At 46.8% G+C, this 19633-nt stretch overlaps 1 protein-coding gene across 1 annotated transcript in view; it reads left to right on the forward strand.

The window, feature by feature from the left end:
- LOC147091393 (alpha-2-macroglobulin-like) overlaps positions 1-19633 on the forward strand; it is a 1124424-nt gene that overhangs the window by 985849 nt on the left and 118942 nt on the right. Inside the window, exons 33-34 of the mRNA XM_085976756.1 lie at positions 4257-4390; positions 18948-19038. Coding sequence (XP_085832882.1) covers positions 4257-4390; positions 18948-19038 — 225 coding nt within the window. The remainder of the gene's footprint in view (positions 1-4256; positions 4391-18947; positions 19039-19633) is intronic.

A 19633-nucleotide genomic window follows, 5' to 3' on the forward strand; every position in this document is an offset into this window, starting at 1 on the left:
CTCTCTCCCTCTCCCTCCCTCCTACACACATTCCCGCCCTCTCTCCGTCCCCTCCCTAGCTCCCTCCCCCCTCCAGCCCCACCCTCACTCATTCCCTTCATCTCCCACCCTCCTACACTCCCTCTCTTCCTCCCCCTCCCTCCCTCCTTCTCACCCACCCTAACTCCCACCTAGCTCCCTCCTTTCCTCCCTTACATCACTCCCCCTCCCTCTCACCATTCCATCCCTTCCCACACTCTCCCCCCTCCCCCGCCTACTCTCTCCATTCCCCTCCCACACTCCCACCCACTTCCTCACTGCTTCTCAACCTCCTCCCCCCATATGGGGAGGTGGGAGTGATGGATATGGGGAGGTGGGAGTGATGGATATGGGGAGGTGGGAGTGATGGATATGGGGAGGTGGGAGTGATGGATATGGGGAGGTGGGAGCGAGGGATATGGGGAGGTGGGAGAGAGGGATATGGGGAGGTGGGAGTGAGGGATATGGGGAGGTGGGAGCGAGGGATATGGGGAGCTGGGAGCGAGGGATATGGGGAGGTGGGAGCGAGGGATATGGGGAGGTGGGAGCGAGGGATATGGGGAGGTGAGAGCGAGGATATGGGGAGGTGGGAGTGAGGGATATGGGGAGGTGGGAGTGAGGGATATGCTGAGGGTGGGAGTGAGGGATATGGGGAGGTGGGAGTGAAGGATATGGTGAGGGTGTGAGTGAGGGATATGGGGAGGTGAGAGTGAGGGATATGGGGAGGTTGGAGCGAGGGATATGGGGAGGTGAGAGTGAGGGATATGGGGAGGTGGGAGTGAGGGATATGGTGAAGGTGGGAGTGAGGGATATGGGGAGGTGAGAGTGAGGGATATGGGGAGGTGGGAGTGAGGGATATGGGGAGGTGGGAGTGAGGATATGGTGAGGGTGGGAGTGAGGGATATGGGGAGGTGGGAGTGAGGGACATGGGGAGGTGGGAGTGAGGGATATGGGGAGGTGGGAGTGAGGGATATGGGGAGGTGGGAGTGAGGGACATGGGGAGGTGGGAGTGAGGGATATGGGGAGGTGGGAGTGAGGGATATGGTGAGGGTGGGAGTGAGGGATATGGAGAGGTGGGAGTGAGGGATATGGTGAGGGTGGGAGTGAGGGGTATGGGGAGGTGGGAGTGAGGGGTATGGGGAGGTGGGAGTGAGGGATATGGGGAGGTGGGAGTGAGGGATATGGGGAGGTGGGAGTGAGGGATATGGGGAGGTGGGAGTGAGGGATATGGGGAGGTGGGAGTGAGGAATATGGGGAGTCATAGAGGCATAATAGCACAGGAGGCTATTCGGCCCATCGAGTCTGTGCTGGCTCTCTGTCGAGCAATCCAGTCAGTCCCATTCCCCCGCTCTATCCCCGGAGCCCTGCAAGTTTATTTCCCTCAAGGCCTATCTAGTCTCCCCTTGAAAACATTGAGTGTCTCCACTTCCACCACTTCCATCGGCAGTGAGTTCCAGGTCCTCATCACTCGCTGCATAAAAAAGTTTTCCCTCACGTCCCCCCTGTATCTCTTGCCCAAAACCTTAAATCTGTGTCACCTAGTCCTTGTACCATCAGCTAGTGGGAACAGCCTTTCCCCGTCTAGCCTATCCAAACTCATCATAATCTTGTACACATCGATCAAATCACCGATTGTAAGGGGAATAGATGGGCATTTCTGCGGCCACAAACGAGACTCCAGGATAGTGTGTTGCCTCCCTGGTGCAAGGGTCAAGGATGTCTCAGAGCGGCTGCAGAAGATTTTGGAAGGGGAGGGCGAACAGCCAGTTGTCGCATAAAGATACCAACGATATAGGTAAAAACCGAGATGAGGTCCTAAAAGCTGAATATAGGGAGTTAGGAGGTAAATTAAAAAATAGTACCTCAAAGGTAGTAATCTCAGGATTGCTACCAGTGCCAAGTGCTAGTCAGAGTAGAAATAGAAGGACATTTCAGATGAATACATGGCTAGAGGAATGGTGCAAGGGGGAGGGATTCAAATCTCTGGGACATTGGAACCGGTTCTGGGGGAGGTGGGACCAGTACAAACCAGATGGTTTGAACCTGGGCAGGGCCGGGACCGATGTCCTAGGGGGAGTGTTTGCTAATGCTCTGGGGGAGGGTTTAAACTAAAATGGCAGGGGTTTGGGAACCTGAGCAGAGAGACAGAGGAAAGGGAAACAAGGATAAAAGCAAAAGACAGGAAGGAGAAAAACAAAAGTGGCAGTCAGAGAAATCAAGGGTTTAAATCATACATGGCCACAGTAAATAATAATTCTAAGAGAGTTAAAAAAACAAGCCTGAAGGCTTTGTGTCGTAATGCAAGGAGCATTCGTAATAAGGTGGATGAATTAGCTGCGCAAATAGAGGTAAACGAATATGATATGATTGGGATTACGGAAACATGGCTCCAAGGTGGCCAAGGCTGGGAACTCAATATCCCGGGGTATTCAATATTCAGGAAAGATAGGCAAAAAGGAAAAGGAGGTGGGGTTGCATTGCTGGTTAAAGAGGGGATTAACACAATTGAAAGGAAGGATATTAGCTCTGATGATGTAGAATCTGTATGGGTCGAACTGAAAAATACCAAGGGGCAGAAAACATTAGTGGGAGTGGTATATAGACCCCCAAACAGTAATACGGAGGTCGGGGATGGCATTAAATGGGAAATTAGAGAAGCGTGCAATAAGGGCACAGTAGTTATCATGGGTGACTTTAATCTACATATAGATTGGGCTAACCAAATTAGTAACAATACTGTGGAGGAGGAATTCCTGGAGTGTATACGGGATGATTTCCTGGGCCAATATGTCGAGGAACCAACTAGAGATCAGGCCATCTTAGACTGGGTATTATGTAATGAGAAAAGATTAATTAGCAATCTTGTTGTGCGAGACCCCTTGGGTCAGAGCGATCATAATATGATAGAATTCTTCATTAAGATGGAGAGTGAAGTAGTTGACTCAGAGACTTAGGGTCCTGAATTTAAATAAAGGAGACTACGATGGTATGAGGTGCGAGTTGGGTAGGATTGATTGGGGAATGTCACTCAAAGGGTTGACGGTGGATGGGCAATGGCAAACATTGAAAGATCACATGGATGAATTACAGAATTTGTCCATCCCAATTTGGCATAAAAATAAAACAAAAAAGGTGACTCAACCGTGGCTAACAAGGGAAATTAGGGATAGCATAAGATCCAAGGAGAGGACATATAAATTGGCCAGAAAAAGCAGTAAACCTGAGGATTGGGAGCAGTTTACGATTCAACAAAAGAGGAAAAGGGATTAATTAAGAGGGGGAAAATAGAATATGAGAGTAAGCAATCAGGGAACATAAAAACTGACTGTAAAAGCTTTTATAAATATGTGAAGAGAAAAAGATTGGTGAAGTCAAGCGTAGGTCCCTTGCAGTCAGAATCAGGGGAATTTATAATGGGGAACAAAGAAATGGCAGACCAACTATATACATACTTTGGTCCTGTCTTCACAAAGGAGGACAAAAATAACCTCCCAAAGATGTCGGGGAACATAGGGTCTAATGACAGGGAGGAACTAATAGAAATCAGTATTTGTAGGGAAATGGTGTTAGAGAAATTGATAGGATTGAGGGCTGACAAATCCCCAGGGCCTGATAATCTACATCCTAGGGTACGTAAGGAAGTGGCCCTAGAAATAGTAGATGCATTGCTGATCATCTTCCAAAATTTGATACACTCTGGAACAGTACCCATGGATTGGAGGGTAGCTAATGTTACCCCGCTGTTCAAAAAGGGTGGTAGAGAGAAAACGGGGAATTACAGACCGGGAAGAAATTCCTCCTCATCTCTGTCCGAAATGGCTTACCCCTTATCCTTAGACTGTGACCCCTGGTTCTGGACTCCCTGACCATCGGGAACATCCTTCCTGCATCTAGTCTGTCTAGTCCTGTTTGAATTTTATAAGTTTCAATGAGATCCCCTCTTATTCTTCTAAACTCTAGCGAGTACAAGCCCAATTGACCCAATCTCTCCTCATACGTCATTCCTGCCATCCCAGGTATCAGCCTGGTGAATCTACGCTGAACTCCTTCCATGGCAAGAACATCCTTCCTCAGATAAGGCAACCAAAACTGCACACAATACTCAAGGTGCGGTCTCACCAAGGCCCTGTACAACCGCAGCAAGACATCCTTGTTCCTGTACTCGAATACTTTCGGTATGGGGAGACGGTTCCTTGGACCCTGTAACCATCCAGTAATTAATTCACTTCCATGTCCAGACAACTCTCCGCTACAACACGCCACCTGCAGAGAAAGAGTCCGTGTTCACTGTCTCCGTGGAGATGTTAACGGAAGAGTTGAAAAACATCAAAATTAATGGAAAGGCGCAGGCCCAGATCAATGTCAATGTCACGTGAGTTTGAGCAGCTGCATGCGATACGGGGTGAAGGGCTGGTCAGTGTTTAATGGGCGTGAGGGTCGCTGTTTAATGGGTGTGAGCGTCAGTGTTTAATGGGAGTGAGGGTCAGTGCTTAATGGGTGTGAGGGTCAGTGTTTAATGGGAGTGAGGGTCAGTGTTTAATGGGAGTGAGGGTCAGTGTTTAATGGGTGTGAGGGTCAGTGTTTAATGGGTGTGAGGGTCAGTGTTTAATGGGAGTGAGGGTCACTGTTTAATGGGAGTGAGGGTCAGTGTTTAATGGGTGTGAGGGTCAGTGTTTAATGGGAGTGAGGGTCAGTGTTTAATGGGTGTGAGAGTCAGTGTTTAATGGGAGTGAGGGTCAGTGTTTAATGGGTGTGGGGGTCAGTGTTTAATGGGTGTGAGGGTCAGTCTTTAATGGGTGTGAGGGTCAGTGTTTAATGGGCGTGAGGGTCGCTGTTTAATGGGTGTGAGCGTCAGTGTTTAATGGGAGTGAGGGTCAGTGTTTAATGGGTGTGAGGGTCAGTGTTTAATGGGAGTGAGGGTCAGTGTTTAATGGGAGTGAGGGTCAGTGTTTAATGGGTGTGAGGGTCAGTGTTTAATGGGTGTGAGGGTCAGTGTTTAATGGGTGTGAGGGTCAGTGTTTAATGGGAGTGAGGGTCAGTGTTTAATGGGTGTGAGGGTCAGTGTTTAATGGGTGTGAGGGTCAGTGTTTAATGGGTGTGTGGGTCAGTGTTTAATGGGAGTGATGGTCAGTGTTTAATGGGAGTGAGGGTCAGTGTTTAATGGGAGTGAGGTTCAGTGTTTAATGGGAGTGAGGATCAGAGTTCAATGGGAGTGAGGGTCACTGTTTAATGGGAGTGAGGGTCAGTGTTTAATGCGAGTGAGGGTCAGTGTTTAATGGGAGTGAGGTTCAGTGTTTAATGGGAGTGAGGGTCAGTGTTTAATGGGAGTGAGGGTCAGTGTTTAATGGGAGTGAGGGTCAAAGTTTAATGGGAGTGAGGGTCAGTGTTTAATGGGAGTGAGGGTCAGTGTTTAATGGGAGTAAGGGTCAGTGTTTAATGGATGTGAGGGTCAGTGTTTAATGGGAGTAAGGGTCAGTGTTTAATGGGAGTGAGGGTCAGTGTTTAATGGGTGGGAGGGTCAGTGTTTAATGGGTGTGAGGGTCAGTGTTTAATGGGAGTGAGGGTCAGTGTTTAATGGGTGTGAGGGTCAGTGTTTAATGGGAGTGAGGGTCAGTGTTTAATGGGTGTGAGGGTCAGTGTTTAATGGGAGTGAGGGTCAGTGTTTAGTGGGAGTGAGGGTCATTGTTTAATGGGAGTGAGGGTCAGTGTTTAATGGGTGTGAGGGTCAGTGTATAATGGGAGTGAGGGTCACTGTTTAATGGGTGTGAGCGTCAGTGTTTAATGGGTGTGAGGGTCAGTGTTTAATGGGAGTGAGGGTCAGAGTTTAATGGGTGTGAGGGTCAGTGTTTAATGGGAGTGAGGGTCAGTGTTTAATGGGAGTGAGGGTCAGTGTTTAATGGGAGTGAGGGTCAGTGTTTATTGGGTTTGAGGGTACGTGTTTAATGGGAGTGAGGGTCAGTCTTTAATGGGAGAGAGGGTCAGTGTTTAATGGGAGTGAGGGTCAGTGTTTAATGCGTGTGAGGGTCAGTGTTTAATGGGAGTGAGGGTCAGTGTTTATTGGTTGTGAGGGTCAGTGTTTAATGGGTGTGAGGGTCAGTGTTTAATGGGTGTGAGGGTCAGTGTTTAATGGGAGTGAGGGTCAGTGTTTAATGGGTGTGAGGGTCTGTGTTTAATGGGGGTGATGGTTAGTGTTTAATGGGAGTGAGGGTCAGTGTTTAATGGGTGTGAGGGTCGGTGTTTAATGGGTGTGAGGCTCAGTGTTTAATGGGTGTGAGGTTCGGTGTTTAATGGGTGCGAGGGTCAGTGTTTAATGGGAGTGAGAGTTAGTGTTTAATGGGAGTGAGGTTCAGTGTTTAATGGGAGTGAGGGTCCGTGTTTAATGGGAGTGAGGTCAGTGTTTCATGGGAGTGAGGGTCAGTGTTTAATGGGAGTGATGGTCAGTGTTTAATGGGAGTGAGGGTCAGTGATAATGGGAGTGAGGGTCCGTGTTTAATGGGAGTGAGGGTCAGTGTTTAATGGGAGTGAGGGTCAGTGTTTAATGGGAGTGAGGTTCAGTGTTTAATGGGAGTGAGGGTCAGTGTTTAATGGGAGTGAGGGTCAGTGTTTAATGGGAGTGAGGGTCAGTGTTTATTGGAAGTGAGGGTCAGTGTTTAATGGGTGTGACGGTCAGTGTTTAAAGGGAGTGAGGGTCAGTGTTTAATGCGAGTGAGGATCAGTGTTTAATGGTTGTGAGGGTCAGTGTTTAATGGGTGCGAGGGTCAGCGTTTAATGGGTGTGAGGGTCAGTGTTTAATGGGAGTGAGGGTCAGTGTTTAATGGGTGTGAGGGTCAGTGTTTAATGGGAGTGAGGGTCAGTGTTTAATGGGTGTGTGGGTCAGTGTTCAATGGGTGTGTGGGTCAGTGTTTATTGCGAGTGAGGGTCAGTGTTTAATGGGAGTGAGGGTCAGTGTTTAATGGGTGTGTGGGTCAGTGTTTATTGCGAGTGAGGGTCAGTGTTTAATGGGAGTGAGGGTCAGTGTTTAATGGGAGTGAGGTTCAGTGTTTAATGGGAGTGAGGATCAGAGTTTAATGGGAGTGAGGGTGAGTGTTTAATGGGAGTGAGGGTCAGTGTTTAATGCGAGTGAGGGTCAGTGTTTAATGGGAGTGAGGTTCAGTGTTTAATGGGAGTGAGGGTCAGTGTTTAATGGGAGTGAGGGTCAGTGTTTAATGGGAGTGAGGGTCAGTGTTTAATGGGAGCGAGGGTCAGTGCTTAATGGGAGTGAGGGTTAGTGTTTAATGGGAGTGAGGTTCAGTGTTTAATGGGAGTGAGGGTCCGTGTTTAATGGGAGTGAGGTCAGTGTTTAATGGGAGTGAGGGTCAGTGTTTAATGGGAGTGATGGTCAGTGTTTAATGGGAGTGAGGTTCAGTGATAATGGGAGTGAGGGTCCGTGTTTAATGGGAGTGAGGGTCAGTGTTTAATGAGAGTGATGGTCAGTGTTTAATGGGAGTGAGGGTCAGTGATAATGGGAGTGAGGGTCCATGTTTAATGGGAGTGAGGGTCAGTGTTTAATGGGAGTGAGGGTCAGTGTTTAATGGGAGTGAGGTTCAGTGTTTAATGGGAATGAGGGTCAGTGTTTAATGGGAGTGAGGGTCAGTGTTTAATGGGAGTGAGGGTCAATGTTTAATGGAAGTGAGGGTCAGTGTTTAATGGATGTGACGGTCAGTGTTTAATGGGAGTGAGAGTCAGTGTTTAATGCGAGATGGGTCAGTGTTTAATGGTTGTGAGGGTCAGTGTTTAATAGGTGTGAGGGTCAGTGTTTAATGGGTGTGAGGGTCAGTGTTTAATGGGAGTGAGGGTCAGTGTTTAATGGCTGTGAGGGTCAGTGTTTAATGGGTGTGAGGGTCAGTGTTTAATGGGTGTGTGGGTCAGTGTTTAATGGGAGTGAGGGTCAGTGTTTAATGGGAGTGAGGGTCAGTGTTTAATGGGAGTGAGGTTCAGTGTTTAATGGGAGTGAGGGTCAGTGTTTAATGGGTGTGAGGGTCAGTGTTTAATGGGAGTGAGGTTCAGTGTTTAATGGGAGTGCGGATCCGAGTTTAATGGGAGTGAGGGTCAGTGTTTAATGGGAGTGAGGGTCAGTGTTTAATGCGAGTGAGGGTCAGTGTTTAATGGGAGTGAGGTTCAGTGTTTAATGGGAGTGAGGGTCAGTGTTTAATGGGAGTGAGGGTCAGTGTTTAATGGGAGTGAGGGTCAATGTTCAATGGGAGTGAGGGTCAGTGTTTAATGGGAGTGAGGGTCAGTGTTTAATGGGAGTGAGAGTCAGTGTTTAATGGGAGTGAGGGTCAGTGTTTAATGGGTGGGAGGGTCAGTGCTTAATGGGTGTGAGGGTCAGTGTTTAATGGGAGTGAGGGTCAGTGTTTAATGGGTGTGAGGGTCAGTGTTTAATGGGAGTGAGGGTCAGTGTTTAATGGGTGCGAGGGTCAGTGTTTAATGGGAGTGAGGGTCAGTGTTTAGTGGGAGTGAGGGTCAGTGTTTAATGGGAGTGAGGGTCACTGTTTAATGGGTGTGAGGGTCAGTGTTTAATGGGAGTGAGGGTCACTGTTTAATGGGAGTGAGCGTCAGTGTTTAATGGGTGTGAGGGTCAGTGTTTAATGGGAGTGAGGGTCAGTGTTTAATGGGAGTGAGGGTCAGTGTTTAATGGGAGTGAGGGTCAGTGTTTATTGGGTGTGAGGGTGCGTGTTTAATGGGAGTGAGAGTCAGTCTTTAATGGGAGAGAGGGTCAGTGTTTAATGGGAGTGAGGGTCAGTGTTTAATTGGTGTGAGGGTCAGTATTTAATGGGAGTGAGGGTCAGTGTTTATTGGTTGTGAGGGTCAGTGTTTAATGGGTGTGAGGGTCAGTGTTTAATGGGTGTGAGGGTCAGTGTTTAATGGGAGTGAGGGTCAGTGTTTAATGGGTGTGAGGGTCAGTGTTTAATGGGGGTGATGGTTAGTGTTTAATGGGAGTGAGGGTCAGTGTTTAATGGGTGTGAGGGTCGGTGTTTAATGGGTGTGAGGCTCAGTGTTTAATGGGTGTGAGGTTCGGTGTTTAATGGGTGCGAGGGTCAGTGTTTAATGGGAGTGAGGGACCGTGTTTAATGGGAGTGAGGTCAGTGTTTAATGGGAGTGAGGGTCAGTGTTTAATGGGAGTGAGCGTCAGTGTTTAATGGGAGTGAGGGTCAGTGTTTAATGGGAGTGAGGGTCAGTATTTAATGGGAGTGATGGTCAGTGTTTAATGGGAGTGAGGGTCAGTGATAATGGGAGTGAGGTTCCGTGTTTAATGGGAGTGAGGGTCAGTGTTTAATGGGTGTGAGGGTCAGTGTTTAATGGGAGTGAGGTTCAGTGTTTAATGGAAGTGAGGGTCAGTGTTTAATGGGTGTGAGGGTCAGTGTTTAATGGGAGTGAGGGTCAGTGTTTAATGGCTGTGAGTGTCAGTGTTTAATGGGAGTGAGGTTCAGTGTTTATTGGGAGTGAGGGTCAGTGTTTAATGGGTGTGAGGGTCAGTGTTTAACGGGTGTGAGGGTCAGTGTTTAATGGGAGTGAGGGTCAGTGTTTAATGGGTGTGAAGGTCAGTGTTTAATGGATGTGAGTGTCAGTGTTTAATGGGAGTGAGGGTCAGTGTGTAATGGGAGTGAGCGTCAGTGTTTAATGGGAGTGAGGGTCAATGTTTAATGGGTGTGAGGGTCAGTGTTTAATGGGAGTGAGGGTCAGTGTTTAATGGGAGTGAGGGTCAGTGTTTAATGGGCGTGAGGGTCAGTCTTTAATGGGTGTGAGGTTCGGTGTTTAATGGGTGCGAGGGTCAGTGTTTAATGGGAGTGAGGGTTAGTGTTTAATGGGAGTGAGGTTCAGTGTTTAATGGGAGTGAGGGACCGTGTTTAATGGGAGTGAGGTCAGTGTTTAATGGGAGTGAGGGTCAGTGTTTAATGGGAGTGATGGTCAGTGTTTAATGGGAGTGAGGGTCAGTGATAATGGGAGTGAGGTTCCGTGTTTAATGGGAGTGAGGGTCAGTGTTTAATGGGAGTGAGGGTCAGTGTTTAATGGGAGTGAGGTTCAGTGTTTAATGGAAGTGAGGGTCAGTGTTTAATGGGTGTGAGGGTCAGTGTTTAATGGGAGTGAGGGTCAGTGTTTAATGGCTGTGAGTGTCAGTGTTTAATGGGAGTGAGGTTCAGTGTTTATTGGGAGTGAGGGTCAGTGTTTAATGGGTGTGAGGGTCAGTGTTTAATGGGTGTGAGGGTCAGTGTTTAATGGGAGTGAGGTTCAGTGTTTAATGGAAGTGAGGGTCAGTGTTTAATGGGTGTGAAGGTCAGTGTTTAATGGATGTGAGTGTCAGTGTTTAATGGGAGTGAGGTTCAGTGTGTAATGGGAGTGAGCGTCAGTGTTTAATGGGAGTGAGGGTCAGTGTTTAATGGGAGTGAGGGTCAGTGTTTAATGGGCGTGAGGGTCAGTCTTTAATGGGAGTGAGGGTCAGTGTTTAATGCGTGTGAGGGTCAGTGTTTAATGGGAGTGAGGGTCAGTGTTTAATGGGAGTGAGGGTCGGTGTTTAATGGGAGCGAGGGTCAGTGTTTAATGGGTGTGAGGGTCAGTGTTTAATGGGAGTGAGGTTCAGTGTTTAATGGGTCTGAGGGTCAGTGTTTAATGGGAGTGAGGGTCAGTGTTTAATGGGAGTGAGGGTCAGTGTTTAATGGGAGTGAGGGTCAGTGTTTAATGGGAGTGAGGGTCAGTGTTTAATGGGAGTGAGGGTCAGTGTTTAATGGGAGTGTGGGTCAGTGTTTAATGGGAGTGAGGGTCAGTGTTTAATGGGAGTGAGGGTCAGTGCTTAATGGGTGTGAGGGTCAGAGTTTAATGGGTGTGAGGGTCAGTGTTTAATGGGAGTGAGGGTCAGTGTTTAATGGGTGTGAGGGTCAGTGTTTAATGGGAGTGAGGGTCAGTGTTTAATGGGAGTGAGGGTCGGTGTTTAATGGGAGCGAGGGGCAGTGTTTAATGGGTGTGAGGGTCAGTGTTTAATGGGTGTGAGGGTCAGTGTTTAATGGGTGTGAGGGTCAGTGTTTAATGGGAGTGAGGGTCAGTGTTTAATGGGAGTGAGGGTCGGTGTTTAATGGGAGCGAGGGGCAGTGTTTAATGGGTGTGAGGGTCAGTGTTTAATGGGAGTGAGGGTCAGTGTTTAATGGGTCTGAGGGTCAGTGTTTAATGGGAGTGAGGGTCAGTGTCTAATGGGAGTGAGGCTCAGTGTTTAATGGGAGTGAGGGTCAGTGTTTAATGGGAGTGAGGGTCAGTGTTTAATGGGAGTGAGGGTCAGTGTTTAATGGGTGTGAGGGTCAGTGTTTAATGGGAGTGAGGGTCAGTGTTTAATGGGAGTGAGGGTCAGTGTTTAATTGGTGTGAGGGTCAGTATTTAATGGGAGTGAGGGTCAGTGTTTATTGGTTGTGAGGGTCAGTGTTTAATGGGTGTGAGGGTCAGTGTTTAATGGGTGTGAGGGTCAGTGTTTAATGGGAGTGAGGGTCAGTGTTTAATGGGTGTGAGGGTCAGTGTTTAATGGGGGTGATGGTTAGTGTTTAATGGGAGTGAGGGTCAGTGTTTAATGGGTGTGAGGGTCGGTGTTTAATGGGTGTGAGGCTCAGTGTTTAATGGGTGTGAGGTTCGGTGTTTAATGGGTGCGAGGGTCAGTGTTTAATGGGAGTGAGGGACCGTGTTAATGGGAGTGAGGTCAGTGTTTAATGGGAGTGAGGGTCAGTGTTTAATGGGAGTGAGCGTCAGTGTTTAATGGGAGTGAGGGTCAGTGTTTAATGGGAGTGAGGGTCAGTATTTAATGGGAGTGATGGTCAGTGTTTAATGGGAGTGAGGGTCAGTGATAATGGGAGTGAGGTTCCGTGTTTAATGGGAGTGAGGGTCAGTGTTTAATGGGTGTGAGGGTCAGTGTTTAATGGGAGTGAGGGTCAGTGTTTAATGGGAGTGAGGTTCAGTGTTTAATGGAAGTGAGGGTCAGTGTTTAATGGGTGTGAGGGTCAGTGTTTAATGGCTGTGAGTGTCAGTGTTTAATGGGAGTGAGGTTCAGTGTTTATTGGGAGTGAGGGTCAGTGTTTAATGGGTGTGAGGGTCAGTGTTTAATGGGTGTGAGGGTCAGTGTTTAATGGGAGTGAGGGTCAGTGTTTAATGGAAGTGAGGGTCAGTGTTTAATGGGTGTGAAGGTCAGTGTTTAATGGATGTGAGTGTCAGTGTTTAATGGGAGTGAGGGTCAGTGTGTAATGGGAGTGAGCGTCAGTGTTTAATGGGAGTGAGGGTCAATGTTTAATGGGTGTGAGGGTCAGTGTTTAATGGGAGTGAGGGTCAGTGTTTAATGGGAGTGAGGGTCAGTGTTTAATGGGCGTGAGGGTCAGTCTTTAATGGGTGTGAGGTTCGGTGTTTAATGGGTGCGAGGGTCAGTGTTTAATGGGAGTGAGGGTTAGTGTTTAATGGGAGTGAGGTTCAGTGTTTAATGGGAGTGAGGGACCGTGTTTAATGGGAGTGAGGTCAGTGTTTAATGGGAGTGAGGGTCAGTGTTTAATGGGAGTGATGGTCAGTGTTTAATGGGAGTGAGGGTCAGTGATAATGGGAGTGAGGTTCCGTGTTTAATGGGAGTGAGGGTCAGTGTTTAATGGGAGTGAGGGTCAGTGTTTAATGGGAGTGAGGTTCAGTGTTTAATGGAAGTGAGGGTCAGTGTTTAATGGGTGTGAGGGTCAGTGTTTAATGGGAGTGAGGGTCAGTGTTTAATGGCTGTGAGTGTCAGTGTTTAATGGGAGTGAGGTTCAGTGTTTATTGGGAGTGAGGGTCAGTGTTTAATGGGTGTGAGGGTCAGTGTTTAATGGGTGTGAGGGTCAGTGTTTAATGGGAGTGAGGTTCAGTGTTTAATGGAAGTGAGGGTCAGTGTTTAATGGGTGTGAAGGTCAGTGTTTAATGGATGTGAGTGTCAGTGTTTAATGGGAGTGAGGTTCAGTGTGTAATGGGAGTGAGCGTCAGTGTTTAATGGGAGTGAGGGTCAGTGTTTAATGGGTGTGAGGGTCAGTGTTTAATGGGAGTGAGGGTCAGTGTTTAATGGGAGTGAGGGTCAGTGTTTAATGGGCGTGAGGGTCAGTCTTTAATGGGAGTGAGGGTCAGTGTTTAATGCGTGTGAGGGTCAGTGTTTAATGGGAGTGAGGGTCAGTGTTTAATGGGAGTGAGGGTCGGTGTTTAATGGGAGCGAGGGTCAGTGTTTAATGGGTGTGAGGGTCAGTGTTTAATGGGAGTGAGGGTCAGTGTTTAATGGGTCTGAGGGTCAGTGTTTAATGGGAGTGAGGGTCAGTGTTTAATGGGAGTGAGGGTCAGTGTTTAATGGGAGTGAGGGTCAGTGTTTAATGGGAGTGAGGGTCAGTGTTTAATGGGAGTGTGGGTCAGTGTTTAATGGGAGTGAGGGTTAGTGTTTAATGGGAGTGAGGGTCAGTGCTTAATGGGTGTGAGGGTCAGTGTTTAATGGGTGTGAGGGTCAGTGTTTAATGGGAGTGAGGGTCAGTGTTTAATGGGTGTGAGGGTCAGTGTTTAATGGGAGTGAGGGTCAGTGTTTAATGGGAGTGAGGGTCGGTGTTTAATGGGAGCGAGGGGCAGTGTTTAATGGGTGTGAGGGTCAGTGTTTAATGGGTGTGAGGGTCAGTGTTTAATGGGTGTGAGGGTCAGTGTTTAATGGGAGTGAGGGTCAGTGTTTAATGGGAGTGAGGGTCGGTGTTTAATGGGAGCGAGGGGCAGTGTTTAATGGGTGTGAGGGTCAGTGTTTAATGTGAGTGAGGGTCAGTGTTTAATGGGTCTGAGGGTCAGTGTTTAATGGGAGTGAGGGTCAGTGTCTAATGGGAGTGAGGCTCAGTGTTTAATGGGAGTGAGGGTCAGTGTTTAATGGGAGTGAGGGTCAGTGTTTAATGGGAGTGAGGGTCAGTGTTTAATGGGTGTGAGGGTCAGTGTTTAATGGGAGTGAGGGTCAGTGTTTAATGGGTGTGAGGGTCAGTGTTTAATGGGTGTGCGGGTCAGTGTTTAATGGGAGTGAGGGTCAGTGTTTAGTGGGAGGGAGGGTCAGTGTTTAGTGGGTGTGAGGGTCAGTGTTTAATGGGAGAGAGGTTCAGTGTTTAATGGGTGTGAGGGTCAAGTATTTAATTGAGTGTGTTTCAGTGTTTAATGGGAGTGAGGTTCAGTGTTTAATGGGAGTGAGGGTCAGTGTTTAATGGGTGTGAGGGTCAGTGTTTAATGGGAGTGAGGGTCAGTGTTTAATGGGAGTGAGGGTCAGTGTTTAATGGGAGTGAGGGTCAGTGTTTAATGGGTGTGAGGGTCAGTGTTTAATGGGAGAGAGGTTCAGTGTTTAATGGGTGTGAGGGTCAAGTATTTAATTGAGTGAGTTTCAGTGTTTAATGGGAGTGAGGTTCAGTGTTTAATGGGAGTGAGGGTCAGTGTTTAATGGGTGTGAGGGTCAGTGTTTAATGGGAGTGAGGGTCAGTGTTTAATGGGAGTGAGGGTCAGTGTTTAATGGGAGTGAGGGTCAGTGTTTAATGGGTGTGAGGGTCAGTGTTTAATGGGAGTGAGGGTCAGTGTTTAATGGGTGTGCGGGTCAGTGTTTAATGGGAGTGAGGGTCAGTGTTTAGTGGGAGTGAGGGTCCGTGTTTAATGGGAGAGAGGTTCAATGTTTAATGGGTGTGAGGGTCAAGTATTTAATTGAGTGAGGGTCAGTGTTTAATGGGAGTGAGGGTCAGTGTTTAATGGGAGTGAGGGTCAGTGTTTAATGGGAGTGAGGGTCAGTGTTTAATGGGAGTGAGGGTCAGTGTTTAATGGGAGTGACGGTCAGTGTTTAATGGGTGTGAGGGTCCGTGTTTAATGGGAGTAGGGGTCAGTGTTTAATGGGTGTGAGGGTCAGTGTTTAATGGGAGAGAGGTTCAGTGTTTAATGGGTGTGAGGGTCAAGTATTTAATTGAGTGAGGGTCAGTGTTTAATGGGTGTAAGTTTCAGTGTTTAATTGGAGTGAGGGTCAGTGTTTAATGGGAGTGGGGGTCAGTGTTTAATGGGTGTGAGGGTCAGTGTTTAATGGGAGTGAGGGTCAGTGTTTAATGGGTGTGAGTGTCAGTGTTTAATGGGAGTGAGGGTCAGTGTTTAATGGGTGTGAGGGTCAGTGTTTAATGGGAGAGAGGTTCAGTGTTTAATGGGTGTGAGGGTCAGTGTTTAATGGGAGAGAGGTTCAGTGTTTAATGGGAGTGAGGGTCAAGTATTTAATTGAATGAGGGTCAGTGTTTAATGGGTGTGAGTTTCAGTGTTTAATGGGAGTGAGGTTCAGTGTTTAATGGGAGTGAGGGTCAGTGTTTAATGGGTGCGAGGGTCAGTGTTTAATGGGAGTGAGGGTCAGTGTTTAATGGGTGTGAGGGTCAGTGTTTAATGGGAGTAGGGGTCAGTGTTTAATGGGAGTGAGGTGTAACTATCAATAACATGTCATTCTATAGTGGACACTAGGTGGAGCCGTAGAGCTGTGTCGAGCTGGATATAGCTGTATATATAAGACTACACTACTCAGCTGTATATATATTAAAACTACATTACCCATGAGGCACTACGTTACCCACAATGCAACAGTCAAGATGGAGGCCTCTACAGATACAGTACCTAGTCCACATGTGCTCAATAAAGTAACTAGCAAAAGCTAGCTGTGTTCATAATAAGAATGTTTATTCATTAATGAACATAAGATGGTACCAGGATGGTGAAGATCTGCTGAAAATTGTGAAAACGAAATGGAGAATTTGAAGCCACCAGAGCGTTTGAATCTCGAGGGAAATGTCGACTACAATTGGCGGATTTTTAAACAACAATTCGAACTCTACATTGCAGCCATCGGATTCGGTACGAAGCCAGAGGCAAGAAAAATAGCGTTGCTGCTTACGGTTGCAGGCCCACAGGCGATAGCGGTATTTAATACATTTGTATTTAATCCAGAGGAGAACAGAGAAAAATTAGAAGATGTGCTAAAAAAAATTGATGCACATTGCTCTGCCAAAAAGAATGAGACCTATGAAAGATACATCTTCTGTTCTCGGACACAGCAGCAAAATGAGACTGTTGATAGCTTTATAACTGATCTGAAACTGAAAGCACAGACATGTAATATCTCTGAGCTCAAAAGCATCCATGATTCGTGACCAGATTGTGTTTGGTATTCATGATAAAAAAAGTCAGGGAACGTCTGTTGAGAGAAACCGAACTAAATTTGGAAAATGCGGTGAAAATATGCCAAGCCAGCGAGCTAGCTCGAAAGCACGCGAAGACTTTCAGTGAAATCAATAATGATGCGATTGTAATGAGTGATAATGCTGCTGTCGGTGCTGTGTCCTATAAGGGGAAGAAACGTGGGCAGAACAGAAATGAAAAGCAATCGGAGGATGAAATTTTTAATTGTAAACGCTTTGGTTACAAACACCAGTTAAGACAATGCCCAGCGTTTGGAAAAATGTGCACAAAGTGTAACGGAAAGAGTCACTTTGCCAAACAATGCTTTTCAAAAGTAAAAACAACGAAAGGGCAACACGTTAATGTGATTGAGGACACTGATTTAAGTGAGACATTTTTTGTAGGAATGGTGTCATGTGACGATATCAAAAAAGATACAGAAAATGTGCAGCCCTCAGAAATGAACAATGCTGAACATAAAGTCAATGCAGTAAAAGTGGACAAATGGATGATCCCACTGCAGATAAATGGAGCATTAGTTACATTGAAACTGGACACTGGGGCAAAAGCAAACTTAATCAGTATGAGTGACATAAAAAATATGAAAGAAAAGCCCAAAATACAGAAAAAGTCAGTACTACTGAAGAGCTATAACGGACAGAAAATAGATAACTTAGGTGTATGCAGACTTAAAGTGACAGTCAAAGACAAAGTGCATCATCTCATGTTTTCTGTTGTGGCTGAAAGGCTTGATTCACTACTGGGTGACAAAGCTTGTGAAGACTTAGAACTGGTCAAAAGAGTTTACCGTATAAACTGTGCCATAAGCAGACCAGATGACTCAGGTGATGAAGCAGAGGGCCCATCAAGGATGAAAAGGCCAAAGGGTATCCATGTCTTCAAAAAGCCTAGTTTCTCCAAGAAGAAAGAAAAAGACATCAAGGTCAAAGAGAAGCCAAAAGAAGAAAAGCACAAAGAGGAAAAACACAAGGAGAAAAGGTCCAAAGATATAACCGCGGCAGATGTTGTTAAGCAGTGGAAAGAGAAAAGGAAAAAGAAGAAGCCTGCACCAGAGCAGGAAGCAGTTCCGGTGGATACTCCTTCTTCCCTCAGGCCAATCTTTGGTGTTCCATTAGCCGAGGCTGCTGAGATGACTATGCTGTATGATGGGATCCAGCTGCCAGCAGTTTTTCGAGAGTGCATTGATTACATTGAGAGTTATGGCATGAAGAGTGAAGGAAACACTGAAACCCTCTCCAAGCAAAGATCGCAAGGAGACCTCGATCTATACAAGAGCAGATTGATGACAATGCCGCAACTGCATCTTGTCATTCACCGCCAGAACAATCTCATGAAGACACATCAGACTTACCCGTGTTGAGAAGATCCACACGTGAAGTAAAAGAGCCTGATAGACTTAATCTTTGAGTACAATGTAAAGCTTTGAAAATGTGTTGACTGTTTTGAAAATGTTTATGTTTAAAGAGCACTAACAGAAGTGTTACTGATATTATCTTTATTGTTTTCTTGAAAGTTGATTGATATTGATTTTGTTAAACCTCAAAGAAAGGGGGATGTAATGATCAATAACATGTCATTCTATAGTGGACACTAGGTGGAGCCGTAGAGCTGTGTAGAGCTGGATATGGCTGTATGTATAAGACTACACTACCCAGCTGTATATATATTAAGACTACATTACCCATGAGGCACTATGCTACCCACAAGGCAACAGTCAAGATGGAAGCCTCTACAGATACAGGCCTAGAAATTCAGTTGGCTGTGCCAGCCGTTAGTGCTTTAGGAGGAGTAGATCTCGAGCGCTAGGCGCTTAGTGCCTGGGCGCAGCGCGATCTGCGCCTCGCCCCAACTTCAGTAGACATTTAGCGCCGGCGCAAAGTCATTGCGCGCTCAGATCATGATGCCATTTCGTCGTGCAATGCCCTTTGTGTGCCCGGAACTGGAACGTCACTTGCGCCGCCCCATTGTGTGCCTGGCGGCCCGAACGACTGTGAAGTGGAACGGTACACAGCCGAGGCGGGGAGCGCAAATTAAAGGGCACTCCTGCAGTAGAAAAGGAGGAGGAGGAGGAGCAGGAGGAGTCTTTAAGAGCTCACCGGAGCCAGAGTGTCTGCCGGCAATCAGCAGCTCGCCGCACCTGCGCCCAACGTCCGGTGTTAGTGCCCTGGGCTGCCGGCTTAATGCCTAATGATAGTCGTGTATCGCCTGTTTTAGCGCAGCAGCAACCTCTTAGGGCGATACAACTGAATACCGGCGAAGGGGGCTCGACTTTGCGCCGGGCGCAAACTTTACCGGCCGCCCGACTTTACCGCCCTAAAAGTGGCTATACTGAATTTCTAGGCCACAGTACCTAGTCCACATGTGCTCAATAAAGTAACTAGCAAAAGCTAGCTGTGTTCATAATAAGAATGTCAATTTATTAATGAACATAAGATGAGGGTCAGTGTTTAATGGGAGTGAGGGTCAGTGTTTAATGGGTGTGAGGGTCAGTGTTTAATGGGAGTGAGGGTCAGTGTTTAATGGGAGTGAGGTCAGTGTTTAATGGGTGTGAGGGTCAGTGTTTAATGGGAGTGAGGGTCAGTGTTTAATGGGAGTGAGGGTCAGTGTTTAATGGGTGTGAGGGTCAGTGTTTAATGGTCCAGTGGTCTGTGTTTAATGGCTGTCGTTCTCACCGTTCGCTCTTGTCTGTGTTCTAGCTACACCGGTGACCGTCCCATTTCGAACATGGTGATTGTGGACGTAAAGATTCTGTCTGGTTACTCGGTCAATAAGGATTCTTATCAACATGTGAGTTTTCTGTAAGATCTTAATGATCTCAGAGTTCTTGGAGAAGACACCAATAGGCAGCAGCCAGTATGTTACAGCACTAGATCAAGATTTATTAAGCTTATTACAGTGTAATATACTTAACAGCAGGCGATAGTTTAATGAGTAGCTCACAGCCCTTGGTCTCTGGAACCTCTCGGACACAGGTGTCAGCTTCCAGTTAGTTCCTTTGTTCCTGCAGTTGGTCTGTGTAAAGTTGTTTTTCGAGTATCAAGGTTTTAACCCTTTTCTTACCAAAAGTTGATTTGGCCAGTGTCCATATATGGTCTTTAACAAAATCATCTTTTTTAATTGGTTCTAATGGTCAAAATACCATCTCGGAACCTGGCCAGTCCTTTTCCAGTACATTTCCACTAACTCTGCCCCACTGTCATGTTATCTTGTTTATAGCTTTTCACCCCATTGGAATTTACCATATCTCTTTCATTTTATAGCCTCCCTGGTACAAGGCCTTTATACCAAGGGCCCATATCAGCGCTGTTTCACTTGCCTTGAGGTATCCAGACTATCTCACTTTAATCGACCAGATAAATACCTTAACTTCCATGATCTCTCT

This window comes from Somniosus microcephalus, unplaced genomic scaffold (genome assembly GCF_052327205.1).
Source record: "Somniosus microcephalus isolate GS21.2 unplaced genomic scaffold, FLI_Smic_1.0 unresolved_chr3, whole genome shotgun sequence".
Lineage (NCBI taxonomy): Eukaryota > Metazoa > Chordata > Chondrichthyes > Squaliformes > Somniosidae > Somniosus > Somniosus microcephalus.